This window comes from Bos indicus x Bos taurus, chromosome 5 (genome assembly GCF_003369695.1).
Source record: "Bos indicus x Bos taurus breed Angus x Brahman F1 hybrid chromosome 5, Bos_hybrid_MaternalHap_v2.0, whole genome shotgun sequence".
NCBI lineage: Eukaryota > Metazoa > Chordata > Mammalia > Artiodactyla > Bovidae > Bos > Bos indicus x Bos taurus.
This window is the reverse complement of record NC_040080.1, coordinates 93489555-93510212: the sequence shown is the minus strand read 5'-3', so window position 1 is coordinate 93510212 and position 20658 is coordinate 93489555. Positions and strand designations below refer to the sequence as shown.

The 20658-nt window shown below is 50.4% G+C and overlaps 1 protein-coding gene and 1 long non-coding RNA gene across 2 annotated transcripts; both read right to left on the bottom strand.

Annotated features, from left to right (window-relative positions):
- Positions 1-1258: 1258 nt before the first annotated feature.
- Positions 1259-7017, bottom strand: MFSD5 (major facilitator superfamily domain containing 5). Its single transcript, XM_027542999.1, has 2 exons — positions 6838-7017; positions 1259-6264 (listed from the first exon to the last, which is right to left on the bottom strand). Exon 2 carries the CDS (start codon positions 6244-6246, stop codon positions 4894-4896), a length of 1353 nt encoding a protein of 450 aa, XP_027398800.1. The 5' UTR covers positions 6247-6264; positions 6838-7017; the 3' UTR covers positions 1259-4893.
- A 2769-nt stretch (positions 7018-9786) lies between these two features.
- Positions 9787-12710, bottom strand: LOC113893201. Its single transcript, XR_003511244.1, has 3 exons — positions 12421-12710; positions 12240-12339; positions 9787-10640 (listed from the first exon to the last, which is right to left on the bottom strand). It is a non-coding gene; the product is annotated as an uncharacterized LOC113893201 (long non-coding RNA).
- Positions 12711-20658: the final 7948 nt, after the last annotated feature.

The window sequence follows — 20658 nt, the reverse complement described above, 5'->3', positions numbered from 1 at the left end:
ATCTGTGAAATAGGGTAGTAACATCAAGCCTCACTCTCTCTCAGGGGTTTTGCCAGCCTCAAACAGAAAAGCCTTGAAATGCTTTCCAAAGGCCCAACAAGGCTTAGCAGCCACATGTTTTATGTATATATTGATATATAAAGATGTCATAGATATATGAATGATTGTTACAGTCTTCTTGTGGATTTCAGTTATTTATTTATTTTAAAATATTTTATTATTTATTTGACTGCATCCAGTAAGATGAGACGGAGAAGGCAATGGCAACCCACTCCAGTACTCTTGCCTGGAAAATCCCATGGATGGAGGAGCCTGTTAGGCTGCAGTCCATGGAGTTGCTAAGAGCGGGACATGACTGAGCGACTTCACTTTCACTTTTCACTTTCATGCATTGGAGAAGGAAATGGCAACCCACTCCAGTGTTCTTGCCTGGAGAATCCCAGGGACAGGGGAGCCTGATGGGCTGCCGTCTATGGGGTCGCACAGAGTCGGACACGACTGAAGCGACTTAGCAGCAGCAGCAGTAGCAGTAAAATGAGATGGTTGGATGGCATCACCAGCTCGATGGACATGAGTTTGAGTAAGCTCCAGGAGCTGGTGATAGACAGGGAAGCCTGGCGTGCCGCAGTCCCTGGGGTCACAAAGAGTTGGACACAACTGGGTGACTGAACTGAACTGAGTCTTAGTTGCAGAACAGGGGACCTTTCATTGCTTGGGCTTAGTTGCTCCTCAGCATGTGGAATCTTAGTTCCCCAACCAAGACCAGTGATTGAACTTGAGTCCCCTGCATTGCAAGGTGGATTCTTAACCACTGGGCCACCAGGGAAGTCCCTCAATTGTTTTTGAATAAATTTATTTTTAATTGGAGGATAATTGCTTTACAATATTATGTCAGTTTCTGCCATACATCAATATAAATCAGTATCCCTTCCCTCTTGAACCTCCCTCCCACCTCCCACCCCATCCCACCCCTATAGGTTATCACAGAGCACCTGGTTTGAGCTTCCTGTCTCAGATAGCAAGTTCCCACTGGTTATCTATTTCACATGGTAATGTATGTTTTAATGTTACTTTCAATTCGCCCCCCTCTCCTTACCCCACTCTGTGGGCAAGTCTGTTCTCTGCGTCTGCCCTGCAGATAGGTTCCTCAGTACCATCCCCTCAAGTATTGTTTTTTTTTTTCCCCTCAAGTGTTTTTAAAAAGAGAAAAATAAGGTATACTTTAATAAATAAAAAACAAGTTGGAGAACAGCATGAATGGTGTGATTCATTTTTATTTTAAAAAAAATTAAATATATGCCCTAGACTACAAACATTTGACACTGGTATGAAGGTGGGCTTAAGGGAGCCTATAATTTTTTATATTTTATATGTCTATATGTATATTTGTAATATATTTATATATCAATAAATGTATTTTAACACATGGACATGCATTTACATTCACATAGTTACATTAAATATATCTGTATTTGCCTTTGACTCTTTTACAATTAGCCCATATTTGTTGTTAAAAAAATCATTTAAAGTGAATGTGACATATTTTGATAACATTAGGTCTGATCCCAAGCATGACATGTCTTATAATTAAAACTTTCACATGTCTTATAATTCTATTCTGTGGTTCTGTGGAGAAGTGGTGGCAAAAAATAATAAACAGGGAGAACCACAGGATTGGGGTTAGGGGAAGAGTGTATTGGGAAGTGGAACCCAGACCCAGTGGAAGGACCATGGCCATCAGCTGGGAGCAGCCCTCTCCCCTCCCTGAGCAGGGGCTGTATTTCCAGGAAGAGGTCACTCTCCAGCCTCAGAACTCAGTACTGTCTTCATGCCCCAGTCCTCCTGCCTTCTTGTTCATTGGCTCCTGGTTCCTTGGGCTGTTTCTGTTCTCCTCAGGATCACTTAAAAGCTCCAAATAAAATAATTATATATCCAGCTGGATGGAAAGGCAGAAAATCAGGAAACTCTCTTAGGGAAAAATGGTGGTGTATATCAAATCTGACACCAAGCTGACCTTCCCACTTGAGGAAGAGGAAATGAGTTCAAGTGGAACACACTGACACCCTCCTCAGCTACTCGCACACCCCAAAGCAGAAGGCCTCTCAGATAGCCTGATCCTGCTCTCTGGGCCAGGACCAAGGATAAACACTGCTGGGAATCACCCAACCACACGGATGTGTTGGAAAGTTGTTCACCCCGTTACAGCCCAGTCCACTCATTCTCACACCCAAATCTGGGTAGGGCTCAGCTGGACTGAAAAAGTTAAAAATAAGATATGAAAGCAAGCACTTAGTAGCACTTACACTGGAGGCCAACTGCTGTTTCAAGCGCTTAATTTAACCCTCACAAGCACCCTCAGGGCAGCCACTATACCATCACCCCCATTTTATAGATGAGGAAACTGAGGCGCAAATGTGAACCCAGGCAGTTGGGCCCTGGCTCCATGCTCTTCACCAGTTCCCTGCACTGCCTCTCAGCAAGGCATCATGAGCACTGCTTTGCAGGTGAATCAATCCCTCATTCACCTCATATGGGCAAATATCCAGAGGTGGGCCAGGTAGCCATGGCTAAGTGCTCCCACTCTCATCCCCTTCTCCAGGGACAAGGCTTGGAAGAAAGGAGCAGGGATAGAGGGGGCAAGTCAAGTAGATGAAGGCCCAGGGGAGAGAGTCAGTACATGCCATAGAAGGGGCACTGGGTGGGCAGCAGGAGGCAAGGTTTAGCCTTGGCTTTGCTATATGCCCTTTAAGTGGATTTTCCTCTCAGATAAACTTTCACCAGCACCTAGTAATACAACGCATGGTATATAGTAGGTACTCAATAAAATGTTTACAGCTAAATGGACAATCTTAAAGATACCTGCCAGCTTGTCACACCCAATGAGTCTGCCAGGAAGAACCCTCCCCACTCTATCATCTACCAGCTTCTTTGAAGAGAACTCAGTGGGGAAAAAGCTGAAGGAATTTCACTAGTCTGTCTCTACCTCCCTATTTCCTTTTCACTTAGGAACATGCTGCCCCCCTCAAGCTTCCATCAGTAAATAATCTCATTCAAAAAACAAATCATTAACTAGCCTCTGGATTCCAGTCTAATAGAGTTCCCAAACGGGCTACTCTTGAAAAGCCTGGAGTGAGTTAGCCTGTCTCCTCTCCATTTACTGAGCACAGCCATGGGCCAAGCCCCCACTTGTGTGTATATATGGGGGAGACAAGGGCATATAAGACACAATTTCTTCCTGTCCTCAAGGACGGAGAGTCTACAAATAACTATAAAATATAGGCAGAAAGGGGAAGTGGAGTTATTGTAACAGACTCTGTTTTAGCCTTAAGATGGGGGAAGGAAAAGATATCTGCTTTTTTCATACTTAACCTCAGCATCTATTCCCTGCAGCTAGGTGGGGGAACGTGTTTTTTTTCCTTCTCTGAGCAGAGACCTGAGACCACTACTCTTCCCTCCCCTTGGCCTCACCCTGCAGGCACCCATCCATCAGCATTCCTCCCCCAATGGGTGATGCTATCTCCCCACACAGGTTTGGACTTGCAGGTCCTGGAAAGTTTTGCTTCTTCGTGTCTGGGAATTCGTCTGGGACCCAAGGAAAGGTCATCAACCTCTTTTCTAGGACAGGTAGGTCCCTCATGCCCACCTCAAGCACATTCCAGGACACACCCTGAGCCGACCCTCCTTCCATTCCCCACCCTGCTTAACTGCTGGCTCTGCTTCCTCTGAGAAGCCCAGGTTTGGGTGGGAGGAGGAAAGGCAGATACAATCAGAGGTGAGGCAGGGAGGGGCTCAAAGAACTTGAGTTCCTGGTACTGGTACTATTTCCTGCCCTGATGGCTCCCTCACCCTCACTCAGGGTGGGGAACAATCAGGTACAGACAAGATCACGGTCTGTCAGCCATTCACTGCTGTGTCCTCTGCAGCCCTTCACTTGGGTTTCATGCAAGCATACAGGCCCTAATGGGCCCAGGTGATTCGGACAAGGGGTGCATTTGTGGCCAGAGAGGCAGAAGGCAAGCGGCACGCATGTGCTGAGCTGCAAGCCTATTCATGCAGCAAGCCTCTGGATTTGCCACAAGAGGTGGTCACAGAAGCAGCTCGAGCCCCTGGAATCTTTGCTCAGTGGCTTGGACATCCACTCCATAGGCTCCAGAGATTGTCTCACTCCGGATGTGGAGTAAGGTTTTTGCTTGGCAAATGGGGAGGGTGCCTGTCCCCAGGGTAACAAGATATGGAGGACCTCAGAGCCTCAGGCTTTTCCCACCCATTTCTGTTGAAAGGCAATTCCACAGTTCTCAGTTTAAGGTGGAGGCAGTCTTAGAGAGGGCTTCCCTGGTGGCTCAGTGGTAAAGAATCCGCTTGCCAATGCAGGAGACGTGGGTTCAATCGCTGGGTCAGGAAGATCCCATGGAAAGGGCAGTGGCAACCCACTTCAGTATTCTTGCCTGGGAAATCCCATGGACAAAGGAGCCTGGCAGGCTACAGTCCATGGGGTCACAAAGAGTCAGACACAACTTAGCAACTAAACAAGTCTTACTGAAGCTAGAAAGACAAACGTTCCACTGGTAACCCCACCTCTCACCTCACAACCTCCAGCTGCCCCCTCATAAGAACTACTGAGGTGGGTACAGGTGAGGATGAGTAAATAAGATCAATGATCAATTAAAATTGTTTATTTTAAAGTGGAAAGGGGGAAGGGAGTGACACAGAGGCAACTTTTGGCATCTTCTTTCCAGGCCATCACCCCATGTGCTTCCCAACCCAAAGCACTGACAGGAGGAGCCCCCGGACAGGCTGAGGGGCTAAAGAGCCGCAAGGTCACAGAGAGATCTGTTCAGCCCTGGAGAGGTGGGGTTCAAGGGTCCATCCCAGCTCCCTGGTCCTAGAACAGGGTCAGAGCTCAGGAGTGTAGGGCTCCCCAGTGGGTGAGGGCACCCGCAGCTCAGCATCATGCCTGACCACGGTGAAGAGTCCCACCACTGCCAGCAGAGCCATCACCATGACGGCGGAGCAGATGCTGAACATATTCCGAGTGCCCGTTTTGCGATCGCTGTCATGGAGGACCAGGAGCCCCAGGCAGGCCAGTAAGTGCAGGGGCACCCGGAACCAGTTGAGGACACCAGCTTGCTCGGTCTCAGGGATCACCTTTCTCCGCAGGAAGCTCATGCTGGGAAAGTACAGTCCACAGGCCAGTTCAATGAGGAGGAAGGCTATGAAAGATTCCACTGGACTCTCCTGGCCTGGGCTGGTAGAGAAAGTCAACATGAAGAGGGAGAAGACGACAATGAGGACGGCGAGGGAGAGTAGATGCATGGGCTGAAGGTGGTACCTCTTGGAGGTAGCGATGCGGTACAGGGAAGAGCCGAGTAGGCTGGCTGCCATGAAGCTGGAGAAGATGATGCCCAGTGGAGCCCCATGTGGGTCCAGCACAGGTGTCCAGAGGAAGACAAAGATGAAAATGACACTCTCAAACAGGGCCTGGATGGTGCCTAGCAGCAGCACACGACGGTCCGACAGAAGGCAGCGCAGGCCCCCAGCACAGGTCCTAGAGAAGGCACGCTGCCGATCATAGTTCTCTCCCCAGTTATGAAGGGCCAAGGCCCCAGCCAGAGCCAAGAGAGGGATGGCGGCCACAAAGGGGGCTACAGGCCCCAGGCCCATCCAGCAGGCCACAGCCTCAGCGGCCACACCTGCCGCTACAGCCAGCACATGGTTCCAGAAGGCAGCTCGGGCAAAGGTAGCTGGGATCCATTCGGTGGGGAAGTCATGCCGTTCCAGGTGCTCATGGATATACCAGGCCTCAAAGGCTGAGAAGAGCAGGGCTGTAGATAGCCCACCTAGTGCTCGGCCCACCAGCAGCACAAAGTAGTCCCGGGAGAGTTTGGTTAAGCAGCAGAGAGAGTAAGTGAGGGAGAAGAGGACACAAGATTTCTTGCGACCCAGCCAATCCACCAGGGAGGAAGCCACCAGTCCAAAGAGGACGGTGGAGGCAAGGCCGCAGACGTAGAGGATGGCAATTTGTGCCTCCAGGAAGTGGTAATGCTGGTAGAGTTTGTAGAGGTAGGGGGCCTGCAGCCAGTCAGCTGCCAGGGCCAGGAAGTAGACCTGATAGAAGTCCAGTTGAAACCGAAGGAAAGAGGGATTGCTGCAGGCCCTTCCAGAGGGCTTAGCCCGGCATCTTGACAGCTCCAACCCCAGGCAGGAGGCCAGGAGGACCACAAAAGCAAGGTAAGCAGTCACCAGCATGGCCGGCCCCCGGACGACCTGGGAAGAGAAGGGGGCTTCAGAGTCACATCCATTGCCCGGGTATTGCTGTCAAGGGGCTGCCTGTCTAAGCAGAAAGCGGATCCACCCAACCCCCCTGCCAACAGAACTCCCCCACCCCTCTATTCCACTCCCCCAGAGCTCAGACCGGAGGGACCAGTTGGGTGGGTGGGAGGAGTGGCCCGCCAGAGCGGGACACTCTGGGGCAGGGAGGGGTGTGAGAGGAGAGAAGATTGAGCATTCGCCCCACCCTTTCCTGGCATAGCAAAGAGGGAGTACCTAATCCCAGCCCCGCAAGTTAAGGGGCTGCTGCCCTTCCCCGTAACAGCGTTTACAAACTGTACTTCCTTCTGTTACCTCCCATCCTCTTTGAGGAGCCTGTTTTTGCCCTCGAGGTCTCGTCATCTGTCCCAGGCATCCCTACCACCCGCGCAGGCCTCTAGAGTTGCTTCAGGTCACGCGCGTGCATCTCAGATTTCCCCCTCCTTTGGGTCAGGGCACCCCCACCTGCGCCCCCTAGCCCCGCTGGCCGCCGCCACACACGCTCGCGCCTTGCCCAGACCCTGGTCTCACCTGCTGCCCCGGTCTGCGGGGACGCTCCGGACACGTCCGGCTCCAGGCCGCCCGGCCGCCCTTCCCGCTCTACCTCCTGCTCTGGCTCCGGCTCGGGTTCCACCAGCGCGCCCGCCCCTCACAGCCTGCTTCCGGGAGCCGGGGAGGCCTCTGGCCGCCGCCATGATGGCCCCATCACGTGACGGGGGCGCGGCGTTCAAACCCCGCCCCTGCTCCGCCCTCTAGCCGGGACTCGACGACAACCTCCGGACGCCCGGCGGGGCCAAGACTGGAGGCGGTGGTGGTCGTGGTTTCTGCTCCTGGTTCACTCCTATCCGTGGCCTTCCCATGACACTCGCTTCTTCGACTCCCGGATACCTACCGAACCCCCTGGAAATAAAGACCCATTTTCAATCTCTTCCTCCGTGTCGTGGGTTACGGAGCGCTGCTGTGCCTAAGACAATGCCAGCAGTTCCGCAGAGTCGGGGTTTGATCTTCTTAAGGAACATCGTCACCCTAAGCCGAGACGGGCTTCTCGATTTTCTCTTCTCCCACAATAGTGACTTCCTGGCCAGAAGTCAGTATGGCTCACACACCTGAGGGAGGCAGTGTGGTGTAAAGGACTTGGACTTGGCTTGCAGACCGCTAAGGCTCAAATCCCACCCCTATCTCTTACCAGCTGTGTCGCCTCTGGCAAGCCATATGACTTCTCAGTGTCCCAGTTAATTAGTCTGCATCATAGGAGAGCAGCGCCCAACTGAAGAAGGCTCAAAGTTCAGTGGCAGTCAAGAGTTAAGAACTTCAGCCTTGGAGTTGGACGCCCACACTCTGCTACAGCTGTGGTACCTGGGAAAGGTTATTTAACCTCTTTCCAGCTTTAGTATTATCTCCTCAAAACCCTCCAATGGGGAACTTCCCTGGTGGTCCAGTGGCTAAAACTCCTTCTTCCAATGCAAGGGGCCTGGGTTCCATCCCTGGTCAGGGAACTAGATCCCACGTGCTGAAAGGAAGATCCCACCTACCATAATTAAGACTCGAGGAAGCCAAATAAGTAAATAAATAATTTAAGACAAAAAAACAAAACACCCTCCAATGCCTTCTTATCTCACTAAGCGAAAAAGCCAAAATCATAATAGCCTACAAAATCCTTTGTCCTCTTTTCTGCTGCCACTTCTCTGACCTCATCTCTTACCATTTTCCCTCCTGCGCCTTCTATTCCATCTACACTGGCTATCACTAGGGCCTTTGCACACTGTGCCCTGTGAAGCTCTGGTTCTCCCAGATATCCACATGGTTCCCTCCTGCAGCTCCTACAATTCTCTGTTCAAGTGTCAGAGAGGCCTTCCTTGCTCATACTGTTGAAAAGGCAGCGCCACCTCTGCCACAGTAACCTACCTGCTTCCCTTCCAACGCTCTATTCTCCTTTGCTGCCTTTTCTTCATAGCACTTAATATTATCTGGCACACTTAACTGCTTACTGCTTCTTCTCCCTACAAATTTCTGCTTTGTTCACTTATATTTCCAGTACTTGAAACATTTAATGAGACATAAAAGGCATTCCATAAATACCAGATGAATAAATAAGATAATACATGTAAATTATTCTAAAAAGTGCTGGTCTTTATTAGCTGGTAACACTTATCAAACTTTTTTTAAATATTATTTCTTTATTTTTGGCTGGACTGAATCTTTATTGTTGCATGGGCTTTCTCTAGTTGCCGCCAGTGGGAACTACTCTAGTTGCCGTGTGAGGGTTTCTCTTTTTGCAGAGCATGGGCTCTAGGGCATGTGGGGTTCAGTAGTTGTGGCATGTGGGCTTGTTTGCCCCGTGGCATATGGAATCTTCCTGGACCAGGGATTGAACTTGTGTACCCTGCATTGACCAGTAGATTCTTTAACCACTGGCCCACCACGGAAGTGCATCAGTTATTATGTATTACACCTAAGCTCTGTTTTAGGAAGTCCTGGGTCAACTGCTATAGATGAAGTGTTTAACTGTCTCAACAACTTGTTAGGTAGGTACTTCAGAATTGGAAAGGTTAGTAACACGACAGGACTCACATGGTAAGAGGTAGAGTCAGAACTGGGACCCAGATCTTCCCAATTCCACACTTGTGATTTCTGGGAAGATTAAATGTGTTCACCCTCTTGCACAGGTGATTAGTGTCTGTTTTCTTTATACTGAAGAAGGGTGGGAGAGTCTGGAATTATATCGTAAGAAATACTTTCTTATGATAAACAGCTGAGATTTATATTCCACAACTTCCAAAGTGCCTTTATCCCTAACTGGCAAACTTCTAGAGGATAGAAAAGGGTATCGGTTCCCATGCTTCGTCTAGAAGCACAAAGCTCAAAAATCATGATTTCCCAAGGTCACTCAGTGAGTGAGGGCATGGGGGAATCCAAATGCCCTCCATCCTGGTCCTGGACTGAAAACCCTTGATCTCCTGACACCTTGTCTCTCAGTTCCTGGTGATCTTTTCTTTGAGGGAGGAGGTCACCCTGCATGATAGCAGGGAGTGGGACAGGATGGCCTTACATGCCTTGTCTTCTGTTTTCCAGGATGGAGGCCAGTGTTCTCCATTACTGAGTTGCAGTTTTCTCAGAAGCACCCAAGAAAGACTTTAGGGAAGGTTACATTATTTTGGATTATTTTTATCATAGGACCTATTCAAAAAATGTTTACTCTTTAAGGTTCCCCTGGCCCCTCAGAGCTGTGAAGCACAGCTGAGAAAGATACTTTACATGGGATATGTGCCAGCAGAGCTGCAGAGGACTGGAAGGGATAGAGAATATCCTGAGAGGGCAAATCCATCTCTAGGACCCACTTCTAGTAGAGGGCAAGGAGGACCAGGGTCTGTATGTGGGGAGTTACAGGGAAAGTCTGGCTTTCAGAGCGGGCAGGGAGGATGCTCTGGGAATTACTAGGAACCATGCCTACAAGAGGAGCATCATTTAAAACTTTTATTATGAAAATGTTCAAATAAAGGTAGAGGTTCTATGAAACCCTAAATACTTAATTCAACAATATTGATTTTTATCCTTTTGTTCCTTTTCCTCCTTTCTTTTATTTGCCAAAATACTTAAATACGTCACTTCATTCCATGCTTCAGTATGCATCTCTAGGAAATAAGGACCTTTTCTTACATAACCTCAAGGCCATTTTCACATTTAACAAAATCAACACTGATTCCTTGGCATTGTAAGTACTCAGTTCATAATTAAATTAAATGTTTAATTAAATGTTAAATAAATAATTAAATGTTTTCAACAGTCTAAAAATGTCTTTTTACAATTGGGAGGTCCCCATCAGGAATCAAACAAGGTCCACTTATCCTGTGTAATAGCTGTCTTTGTACACCACGCTCTCATTGACTGTCCTGTTCAGCCATTGACTAGTTGAAGAAATCAGGTCAGATTTCCATTAAAATGTCCCACATTCTGGATATTTTGTTTTACTTCCTTGTTGTGCCATTTAATTTGTTCTCCACCCCCCATATTTCCTATTAAATGGAGGTTAGCGGTAGGGTTTGAGTAGAATCATGCTCAGTTTTTTTTGTTTGTTTCTTTGTTTGGCAAGAGTCCTTCACAGGTGGTGCTGAGTGCTTCAGATTGCATCATATCAGGAGGTACAGGCCATGTGGTTGTGCCCTTTTTAGTGATGCTAAGATTCATCAGTGGGGTCAGGTAGTTACGTTCTCCATCAACCACCATCCTTAGTTTCATCCATTGAAGAGTCTTGCTTTGATCAGTTATTTCATTAGGGGTTGCAAAAACGGTGATTTTCCTAATTCCATATGTCTTCTACATCAGCTGGAGTTCTTCTGTAAAAAAGAAATTTTCTTCACCACTTAGAGCTATTTGACCACCCTGAAATATAGTTTACACAGGACAGGTAGCATAAATGCATAATTCTTTTTCTTTTTAGTTGCCAATTTTCAGAATATGAAGTTGGGAGAAAAAAAGGTTTGGACTTAGAGCTCAGTAAGGATAAGATGGCCTGGACAGTGGGTAGGGGACAAAGGGACTGTTTGGTAGCTATGTCCAGCCCTTGCTCACTCCAGGACATGGGCTGTTTGGGGGGCAATGGAAGACTTGGTGTCCTGGCCCTTGGACAGCAATGAGATGGGTATGACGTAGGCCTGTATGCAGGAAGCTGCAGGACCCAGAGAGATGAGGAGAGACAGACAGAAAGCCGGATACTGGGGAGGCAGAAAGAGAGACAGGAATTGGAAAACAGAAGAACAGAATTGGGAAACAGAATTGGACCCAGAAAGACAGGAACAAAGACAGAGAGACAAAGAAGGGAAATAGAAATCAAAAAGATCTAGAGTGCCTTTCTCCCAGAAGCAGAATAGGACAGAAGAGGAGAGAAATAGGAGGTGAGTCAAAAGACCAAGGAAAAGATCTTAATTTATCTACTTAAAAAATAATTGTAACATATAGTGGAGCTATATGTAACTTTGTCCTGTTTAAAAAAAAAAAAAAAGACCAAGGAAGAAAACAAACATGAAAATACAAAATGAGACAGGGAAAGGGGAAGAAAAAGACATGTATGTTAAGCAGATTTTAAATTAGATGGGGAAAAGAAGGGACAGAGTGGGATAAACAGATGTAAAGACACAAGTTAGGTGGAGGTAGAGTGTCCAGGTGGCAGAAAAAAAGGAAACAGAAATGGAGAGAGTGATGTAGAAAGCTAGCAGGAAGGATAAGCAGAAGGATATACAGAGATAGAAAGGAAAGAACAAAGGGTCCCAGAGAAGGAGGCAGAGAAAGAAGACTGAAGCAGATCAGTGTCAGATAACTTGGAGAATATGATGGGATGCTTAGGGGCTCCCAGCTTAAGATCCAATCCCAGGCAGATACAAGCATCTATCAGCTCCATCTTCCTCTTTGTGGCTTCTCCAACTCCCCAGCCCCACTCCCAGGGACAGGGAACTATGACTAGCTGCATGTGGATGGAATCATTGGAAACCTGAGTCAAGGGCTCCCAGCTTCCATCACCCCTTGCCAGATGAGCGTGAATGTAACAGATAGGATTATTGCTGGAAGATTGGGGTCATGAGGCTGGGCAAGCCCTCAGAGATTTGAAAGATAAGACATCTAGGTGGAGAGCACCGGGTTCCTAGAAGTAAAGGACCATAAAGGATGTCATGATATCCAAGGGGAGGGAGGAACCAAGAATCCTCTGTTCGGCCTCTTCTTCCGGTCCAAGAGCCACTGCCCTTCCTTCAGGCTCATGATGAGAGGTAAAGGGTTCAGAGACTCTTGGGTTATTCAGGGATATGGGTGAAGGTCCATGGGGCAGAAAAAGTGGTCCCTGGATGAAGGAGCCATCTTATCCATGCAAACTACAGAAAAGATGAGCCAAGAAGGGTCTCCCAGGGAGGTCAACTAGAGGGGGAAATGATCAACTTGCTCACCTTCAGGGACCACAGGAGAGGCCCTGAGAAGAACATTTTCCATTGCAGAAGTTGCAGAAGAGGAGGTTCTGGAACCAGTGAGAGCGTGTCCAGAAACTAGCTTCAAAACAGAGGCCTGGCTCTCACTCCCAGGACTGAGGAGGAGGCCAGGGGGCTCTGAGCAGCCTGCCCCCCTCCCTACCTGGGAGAGGGTCCAGCTGATCTTCTGCCTGCAGAAGTGCTCCAGGAGATGGGCACTCTCCCAAGGTGCAACCGCCCCCTAGACAATCAGACAGTGCCGAGAGGTGCGCTGTCCCCTAAAGCAGCAGCTGCAGTGGCCAGTGGAGCTTGGGGGTCCCCAGGCAGCCCCTCGACCACAGCCACAGCTGTCACTGCAGCCCCAGCAGGAGCTGGAACAGGTGGCTCGACCCCTGGAGCAAGGGTACATGGGGCAAGGAGATGGGCGGCAGCAGGTCAAGTGCTGGCCAGAGCACTGGCTGCAGGCACTGTGGGGATAAGTCAAGGGAGGACAGGCGGGGCAGGGAGGGCAGGAGCAGGTACAGGGTGGGCCCGGGAGGCCAGGACAGGAGGGGCAGGGAGCTGCGTAGGAAGGATAGGCGGTGCAGGAGCAGGTGGGAGGGGGACAGGCTGGGCAGGGGCAGGCACAGGCAGAGGGGGGGCAGGACGGACAAGGGGAGGCAGCTGGTGGGCAGTGTCCAGAGGGCGCAGGTGGCTGTTGATGGCTGGCTTTCTTGTTCCGAGGCCCCAGACGTAGGCCCAGAGAGAAGTCCATTCAGTGGCGGGGAGCGGCCAGGCTGGGGGTTGGGTGAAAGGGAGGGTACCTACGGGTGGGGTCAGAGGGGGAACTGTGGGGAGCGGGGGTGGGGGCAGGATTAAACCTAAGACACTGCTGAGCCTCTCTGAGCTGGCAGGAGCTCAGACCTCCCCAGCTAGCCCTCCCCTTCCCTGCTTGCCGGCTACCCTCCCCTCCACAGAGCACCTTCCACGGGCACCAGATCAGACCAAGTCCTCTAACTATGATGTGCGCTTTTCACACCTCCGTCCTTTGTTCACTCTTCCTTCTGCTCGCAGTGCCCTTTCTCTTTTCTCCACCTGGCAAGATCCTTTTCATCTCTGAAGACTTCCCCTTTATTCAATCAAAAAGTATTTCTTGAGCTGTGGGCACCTGACACCTGCCCATCACTCTCCAGCCCTGATGACCAGAATGAGTGCTTCAGACTTCCAAACAGTCCCCAGAGGAGACTCAGGGCAGTAGCAGCAGCACAGCAGATGCTCTGAGACTCTGCCTGGGATATTGGTGGGAGCTGGTGGAGCAGGGGAGACCTAGGTCCTGGGAGTTTCCAGATAGGGCAAGTCCCAGGTGTTGGGGGGAGGAGGAGGGCCTGGCTGTCTCTGGGAGCCTGACAACTAGCCTGGACAATTATTACTGGAGGGCCTGTCATGCAGCAGGTACTGGTCATGTTACAGAGCAAGACAGTGAGGTTTCCTCTTATGGAGTGCCATTTAAAGTGAGGGGTGGGGCTGGGTGGGGACAAAAAGCAAACAGGTAAACAAATAAATACATTAGCTTGTCTAGGAGCATGGAATGGCTGTGAAAAAAACCCCAGAGTGATGTGATACAAAGTGACTCAGAGAGGTGGATCCTTTAGAAGGAGCAGCTAGACTGCCACCACACAGTCAGCTCCAAGGGCCCTTAAGGGTTTAAAGAGAAGTGAAGTCGCTCAGTTGTGTCCGACTCTTTTCGACCCCATGGACTATAGCCGACCAGGTTCCTCTGTCCCTGGGATTTTCCAGGCAAGAATACTGGAGTGGGTTGCCACTTAAGGGTTTGGGAGGAGATAAAAGTCCTGGCAGATCACAGGAAAGCAGCCTGAGGCTGACTAGAACCCAGATGGCTGGACTGGGAGGAAAACAAAAGCTGAGAGGAGGGTAAGGAGGTCTGGAAAAATTTGTAATAGAAAATTCAGTGGCCAGGGCTTCCCTGGTGGTCCAGTGGCTAAGACTCCCCACTCCCAATGCAGGGGGCCGGGTTCGATCTCTGGTCAGGAAACTAGATGCCACATCTCAGCTAAGAGTTTGCATGCCTCAAGTAAGAATGCACAGGCCACAACTAAGACCTGGAGCAGCCAAATAAATAAACAACTATTTAAAGAAAATTCAGTGGTCAGGGACAGTGCCACTGAGAAGTGACATTTTAGCAAGGGCATTTTAGAAGAAAGCGAGGGAGACAGCCATGGAGATGGCTCGTGGAAGAACATTCAGAGAGGGGGGACAGCAAGTACAAAAAACAGAGAGGAGAGTCATATGGCATAGGTAGAGAGCCAGGTAGAGGCCCTGGGAGCCACGGCAGTGACTTGGATCTTATTCCAAGGGAAAGAGAAAACCACTGAGAGTTTTAGGCAAGAAAGGAGTATGAGTCTTGATTTTACACCTGCTCCTGATTAGAATGTTCTACTTCCTGTGTAACTGGTACAACCATTTTGGAACACAGTTTGGGATTATCTGATAAAAATTGAGATTGCCTGAACATACACTTTGACTCTTAGCTTTATAGCTTAGAAAAACTCTTACATGTATATATTGGGAAATATATACAATAATGTTTTTAGTAGCATTATGATAGCCCAAACTGGAAACAACTCAAACTTTCACTAAGAGTAGAATAAAAAAAAATTGTGGTATATTCATGCAACTGAATACTCTGCAGCAGCAGCAGCATGCAACTGAATACTCTGCCACAATGAAAAAGGCAGTTATGTGCAACAATTTGTGTCTCTCTCACAAACAAGCTGAACAAAATAAGTCAGACAGGAAAGGGCAATACAGTGTCATTCCGTTTATATAAACCTCAAAAACAGGCAAAATTAAATAATATTATAAAGGGATGCATACGTAGGTGCTAATACTATAAACAAAAAGAAGGACATAATTATCCCAAAAGTCAGGATGGTGGTTACTTCTTCAGAGAGGAAGAGGATGATGGGAGAGTCACACGGGAACCTCTGGAGCAGGAAATACTCTATTTCTTGAGCTGGATGGCAGTCGAGTAGGTATTCACTTTATTCCAATTTATTCTGTACACTGTTCATAATATATTTCTATACTCTTTTATAAAGAGAAAATAGAAATACTATTTCTTTTCTTTTTTTAAAGTTTATGTTTATTTTAATTGGAGGATAGTTGCTGTACAATACTGTGATGCTTGTTGCCATGCATCAGTGTGAATCAGCCATAGGTATGTATGTGTGTCCCTGAACCTCCCTCCCAGCCACCTCCCTCCGCACCCTGTCCTTCCAGGTTGTCACAGAGCACCAGCTTTGTGTGCCCTCCTTCATATATCAAGCTCTCACTGATCATCTGTTTTACATATGGTAATGTATGTTTCAGTGCTGTTCTCTCAAATCATCCCTCCCTCTCCTTCTCCCACTGAGTCTAAAAGTCTGTTCTTTATGTCTGTGTACTACTTCATTCTCTACTCCACACCACCTTGCTCATATCATTCTGCTGAAGTTAGACACTGCCTAGTTCACACACCTATCTCTCCCACCAGACCTTGAGTCAGCAACCTTCCAGATTGCTGGTCTGGCACCTATCAGTGCCTGGCATAGAGCAGATGTTCAATAACTATTTTCTGAATTGGGTTGAATTGAACTGAATTTTCCAAGTCTCATCTCATGGAGAGGTGGGCAGCTGCAGAAGAAGAAGCCTGTGGTGATGAGGAGAGCTCAGGATCACCAAGCCCTAGGTTCCCATGTTAGCTCTGCTACAGCTGTGTGATATTGGGCAAGCTGCTTAACCTCTCTGGTTCTCAGTTCCCTCTGTGAAATGGGATGATAACTGCTCCTTCTCTGGACTGCTGTGTGGATTAAGTGAGTAATATACAAGCCAAGCATAACGCCTGGCATACAGTAGGTGCTCAACAAAGGATAGCTTCCCAACTCCCTCCCCCCAGCCTCACATCTTTTCTTCAAAGGAATCCACTAGAAAGGGCAGCCAGACATCACAGATGTTCCCTGAAGGTGGTCCCACATCTGCGGGGCCCCTTGGGGCTAAGGCAGAGATGTAGTCTGGAGGAGAGCTGGCAGAGGAGGCAGGACACCAGGGTTCTGGGAGTTTCCATCTAGGGGAAATCCCAGATGTGGGTGTGGGGGTGCCAGGTCAGCCCCACCCAACACCCTTGCCCCAGGGGGTGTGGACACAGGGAGGAAAAATGGGTCATCGGAACAGGTCTAGAACTTAACCCCATTTGGTCCCATGACCTCTGTGCCAGCTCTGGAGGAGGAACAGCCACAAAGAAACCTATTCTGTCCTCAAAGGACCCTCCATCCCTTTTCTTCAGAAAGGAAAAAGCTTGGAAACCTTGGTGTCTAAGCTGGAGGAGCTGGAAGCCCCCCAGTGGACAGAGGAGAGATAAAACCCTGTAATCCCAGATGGAGGTTCTGTACCAAATAGACTGCTCCACCCACCCACATGGAGACTGGCAGACACCTGGAGCTCTTAGCTCACACGTTCCAGGCAACCTTGGAGGCAGACCTGCTCCTCGTTCCAGTGAGTGGGACAGGTCAGGGCTGGATCCCAGAGGGGGAGGGTGCACCATCGAACAGTTCAGAGTAGACAGGTTTTCTGTCTGGTGAGGCTACAGCAGGGCAAACTCCGTCCCTCCACCTCAGTGTGGGGCCTTGTTTTCTGTATGGAATCTGGGGCCTAGGCCTGTGGCTTGCTCCTCTCTATCTGTGCCTCTGTTTCCCTTTCTGGAGGAAGAGATGAAGGGATGGATGCAATCTTTCCAGGGCAAGAGCACCAGATGTCCTAGGGTCCTAGAGCGCTTTGGCCATTAGGAGGTGCTCACCGTCCCTCCCTTGTAGTGAATCAAAGTCCATCAAAGGAGCAGGAATGGAGGGCCCCTGTTCTTTCTGGGGGAGTAGGGTGGTTGGGAGCCAGGACCTTGATTCCAGGGCCTTTGCACATACTCTTCTGCTGCCCTCCCTTCTCTCCCTTCTCCTCCTCACTTCCTCCCCTCCCCAAAGTCTTTCCTGATTTGCTTGGATACTTGGGCCCAAGGAGATTCCTACGGATTCCTAGGGCCTAGCACAGTGCTTCGGAGAAGGCAATGGCAACCCACTCCAGTACCCTTGCCTGGAAAATCCCATGGGCAGAGGAGCCTGGTAGGCGGCAGTCCTTGGGGTTGTGAAGAATCAGACATGAGTGAAGAGTCAGACACGACAGAGCGACTTCACTTTCACTTTTCACTTTCATGCATTGGAGAAGGAAATGACAACCCACTCCACTGTTCTTGCCTGGAGAATCCCAGGGACGGGGGAGCCTGGTGGGCTGCCATCTATGGGGTCGCACAGAGTTGGACACGACTGAAGTGACTTAGCTAGCAGCAGCACAGTGCTTGGCATACAGTAGGTGTTTAATAAAGATTTGTTGAATTAATGAATGGCACGTGTTCAGGGAAGAAATTCCTAGAGTTGTTTAGTGTAGTCCTAAAATCCTGTGTCGCAAAGTCAAGGCCTTATTCTGTGGGGATCTGGGTATTTCTGATGCTGGTAAGAACTTCCACACACAAAGTCATTCACTGGGAGAACCAACAAAGTGGCAAGCAGAAAAAAAAAGCATGATACAAGGGGTAGAATTGAGAAGCACTCAGGGCAAGGCTGGCACCATCCTCGGCACAGAGCAGGCCTGGGGAAGGAGGTGAGAGGGGAGGGGAGGACGGGAAAGACACGTGTTGTACAAAACATGTTTGCATCATGCTCTCCCTGGGCGCCCTGGTCTCCAAGCCCCGATGGCACTTTCGTGCTTTAATGATGTCCTTGGGGGTTGTAACAGAGCTTTCCCCTCCCTTTCAAACCCCCTCCCCACCCCCACCCCCACCCCCAGACATCTGCCAGCCACCTCTGAGCGTGGTGTGGGACGTCCACCCAGTAGCAGACTGGGCTTGGGCAGATTACCTATTCAGTGTCCTGATGCTGCTGGGGAGGAGGCAAGGGTGAAAATTAGGGGTGGGCTATATGGCAAACCAGGGCAGGTAGGCTGGAAGTTTGGATCCATTTTCTCTCCTTTTTGTGATATAAGGAGCGAAGGAAGCCTGGTTCTAGGGCCCCCAAGATATCATTTCTTAAGTTGCCAGGGTGATCAAGTGGAGCAACCACAAACAGAGCAAAGCCTAGAACTAGGGATGACCAAAGAGAAGGAGAAATGAGGGGAGCTCTCTCCACCAGTTTCCAGAGTGGGAGGCCCTCTTCTCAAGCTTCCTCCTGGAATCACTGGACAGAGCACAGACTGCAGCGCAAGACGGAGAGAAGAAACTGACCCCCTCACAATACCCCTTTTCTCTGCTCCCCAATCTGCCAGTTTGGTTTGACTTCCAAACCACTGCAGCCCACAGACCCCAGTTACTGGGTGCTGGGGAGGGGTGGGGCGGGGGCGGGGCAAGGCAATCCCTAGGGGAGGGGCCGGCGCAGGGCGGGTCTTCCTGGGCTTCGCCCCCTGACTGCTGTCGTTGGCTGGGGACCATAGAGGCCAGAAGGGCGGAGCCACAGTTTCCAAGACCGATCGATGGACAAACATCCACCAGAGACAAAGACACAGACAGACAGACAGACAAACCAAGACAATGAGGAAGGCAGAGACAGATGGAATTCCAGACCACTCCATCTTTCCAGGCTATCCAAGAGTTTTGTCCCCCACCCCCACCCTCCGCCCCGTTAGCTTCCCTGGCCCCATTTGCTGTCCTGGCTGCCTAGTCTCAGTGCTCTAGCTCTGGGGGACCAGCCCCTGAGCCCCTCTAAGAAGGGTAAGGGGAAGAGTTGGGAAAGGGCTACCCAGCAGGGAGAGAGTTCCGGGGGTGGGTGGCGCCTGATTCTGTGTCAGGATGCCCGGCCAGGGGCCAGGGAGGGAGCGGTGCCCTCGCCCAGTTCATGAGGACAGGAGACTCATTCACTGTAAACCAAGTACAGATGTGCTGGGAGGGGGAGGGGGAATCAGGGCCACATTCACAAACCACAGTTGGGCCCTCCCTCCTCGCCAGCGGCCACCATCACCAGGGCAGGAGGGGTTAACTTCGCAGCCTCCTGGCAGGATCCGTGCCACACAGGCTGAGTGCCATCCCACCCCGGCCTGGACGCCTGGGTCCAACTCCCCAACACCCGCCCCTCCCACACTGCTGAGAGCTGCTCCCAGGGTAACCAAGCAAAGTCAACAGCAGCCAGGCCACCTGGGGACGGGACCCTGGAGTATCTATTCCCAGCTCTTCCCACCCCCAGAATGAAAAGGAGAGACTGTCAGCACCCCATCTGCAGCTCCTGTTCTCCTGAGAGAGCCACCGCAGGCCCCCTTATCCCCCTCCCCTTCATCTGACTCTGGCTACCAAAAGTGGCCTTTCCCTGTCCTGGGAGGGAAGATGCCTGGTCCTCAGGGTAGCAGTATGGACAAGGTAATTCCAGTACGGAAAATGTGACGCAACTGAGTCGGTGTCCCCAGTGCCGGCTACTTGGGACTGTTGCTGGGAAGGTCCTTTGGGTGCATCTCCCCGGCCGGGCCCAGCCCTCCCTCCTGCTGCTGCCCTTCTCCACTCTCTCACTCCCACCCTAGTCCCTGTAGGAGTGTTGGGGCTCTGCACAGAGGTTGGACTTCACATTCCCTCCTCTTCTCTGGCTCTGTCTTCAGTAGGATGGATGCTGACACCCTGGGGGTTCCGACTCTAGGGACTGAGAGTCTGTGGTGGTCACGTTGAAGTTGGAGGAATGTTCCCATCAGACACTGACATTCACACTGGGTGCGTGCGCGCGCACGCGCACACACACACACACACACACCCAGCGTCAACAACATTCGTGGCGCATCCACCAGGCCGGCAGGCAGGCAGGCGCTAGTTAAGGCAGACACACACCCTCTGCTTGGGCTTTCTCTCTCACACCCAGCGCAAGGCTCCTCCCACCCCCGGCTACAGTTCCCTGGCCCTCCTTCCCAGCCTCTCCCCTCCAGACACAAGCCTAAAGGTGGGGATGGCCTTGGCAGCCAGCCGGGGACCCAGGAGACCTAACTCCCACAGCTTACTCAAGGCAGAGAGAGGAGGAGGTCTTTAAGCCCAAGCCTCAGAACCCCTACAACCTCCACTAGTTAAACCAGTTTGCTCCTGGGACTTAAGGACCGGCTGGGGTAGGCATGGGGAAGAAGAGTCTACTTTGACACGCAGGTGAAGGCTAAGCGCAGGGTGAAGATAGTGGCTGCTGCTCTGGCAGATCCCTGCGCGGTCAAGCCACCCCTGGGAGGACGTGGAGACAGCCCTCACTGCCCGTCCTGAGGAGGTACAGAGACTAGCCTCCGGGAACCACAGTCCGGCCAGAGGACTCAACCAGTCCGCAAATGGCAAGAATGGGGAAAGTGCCAGAGAGAAAGGGTGGCATCATGG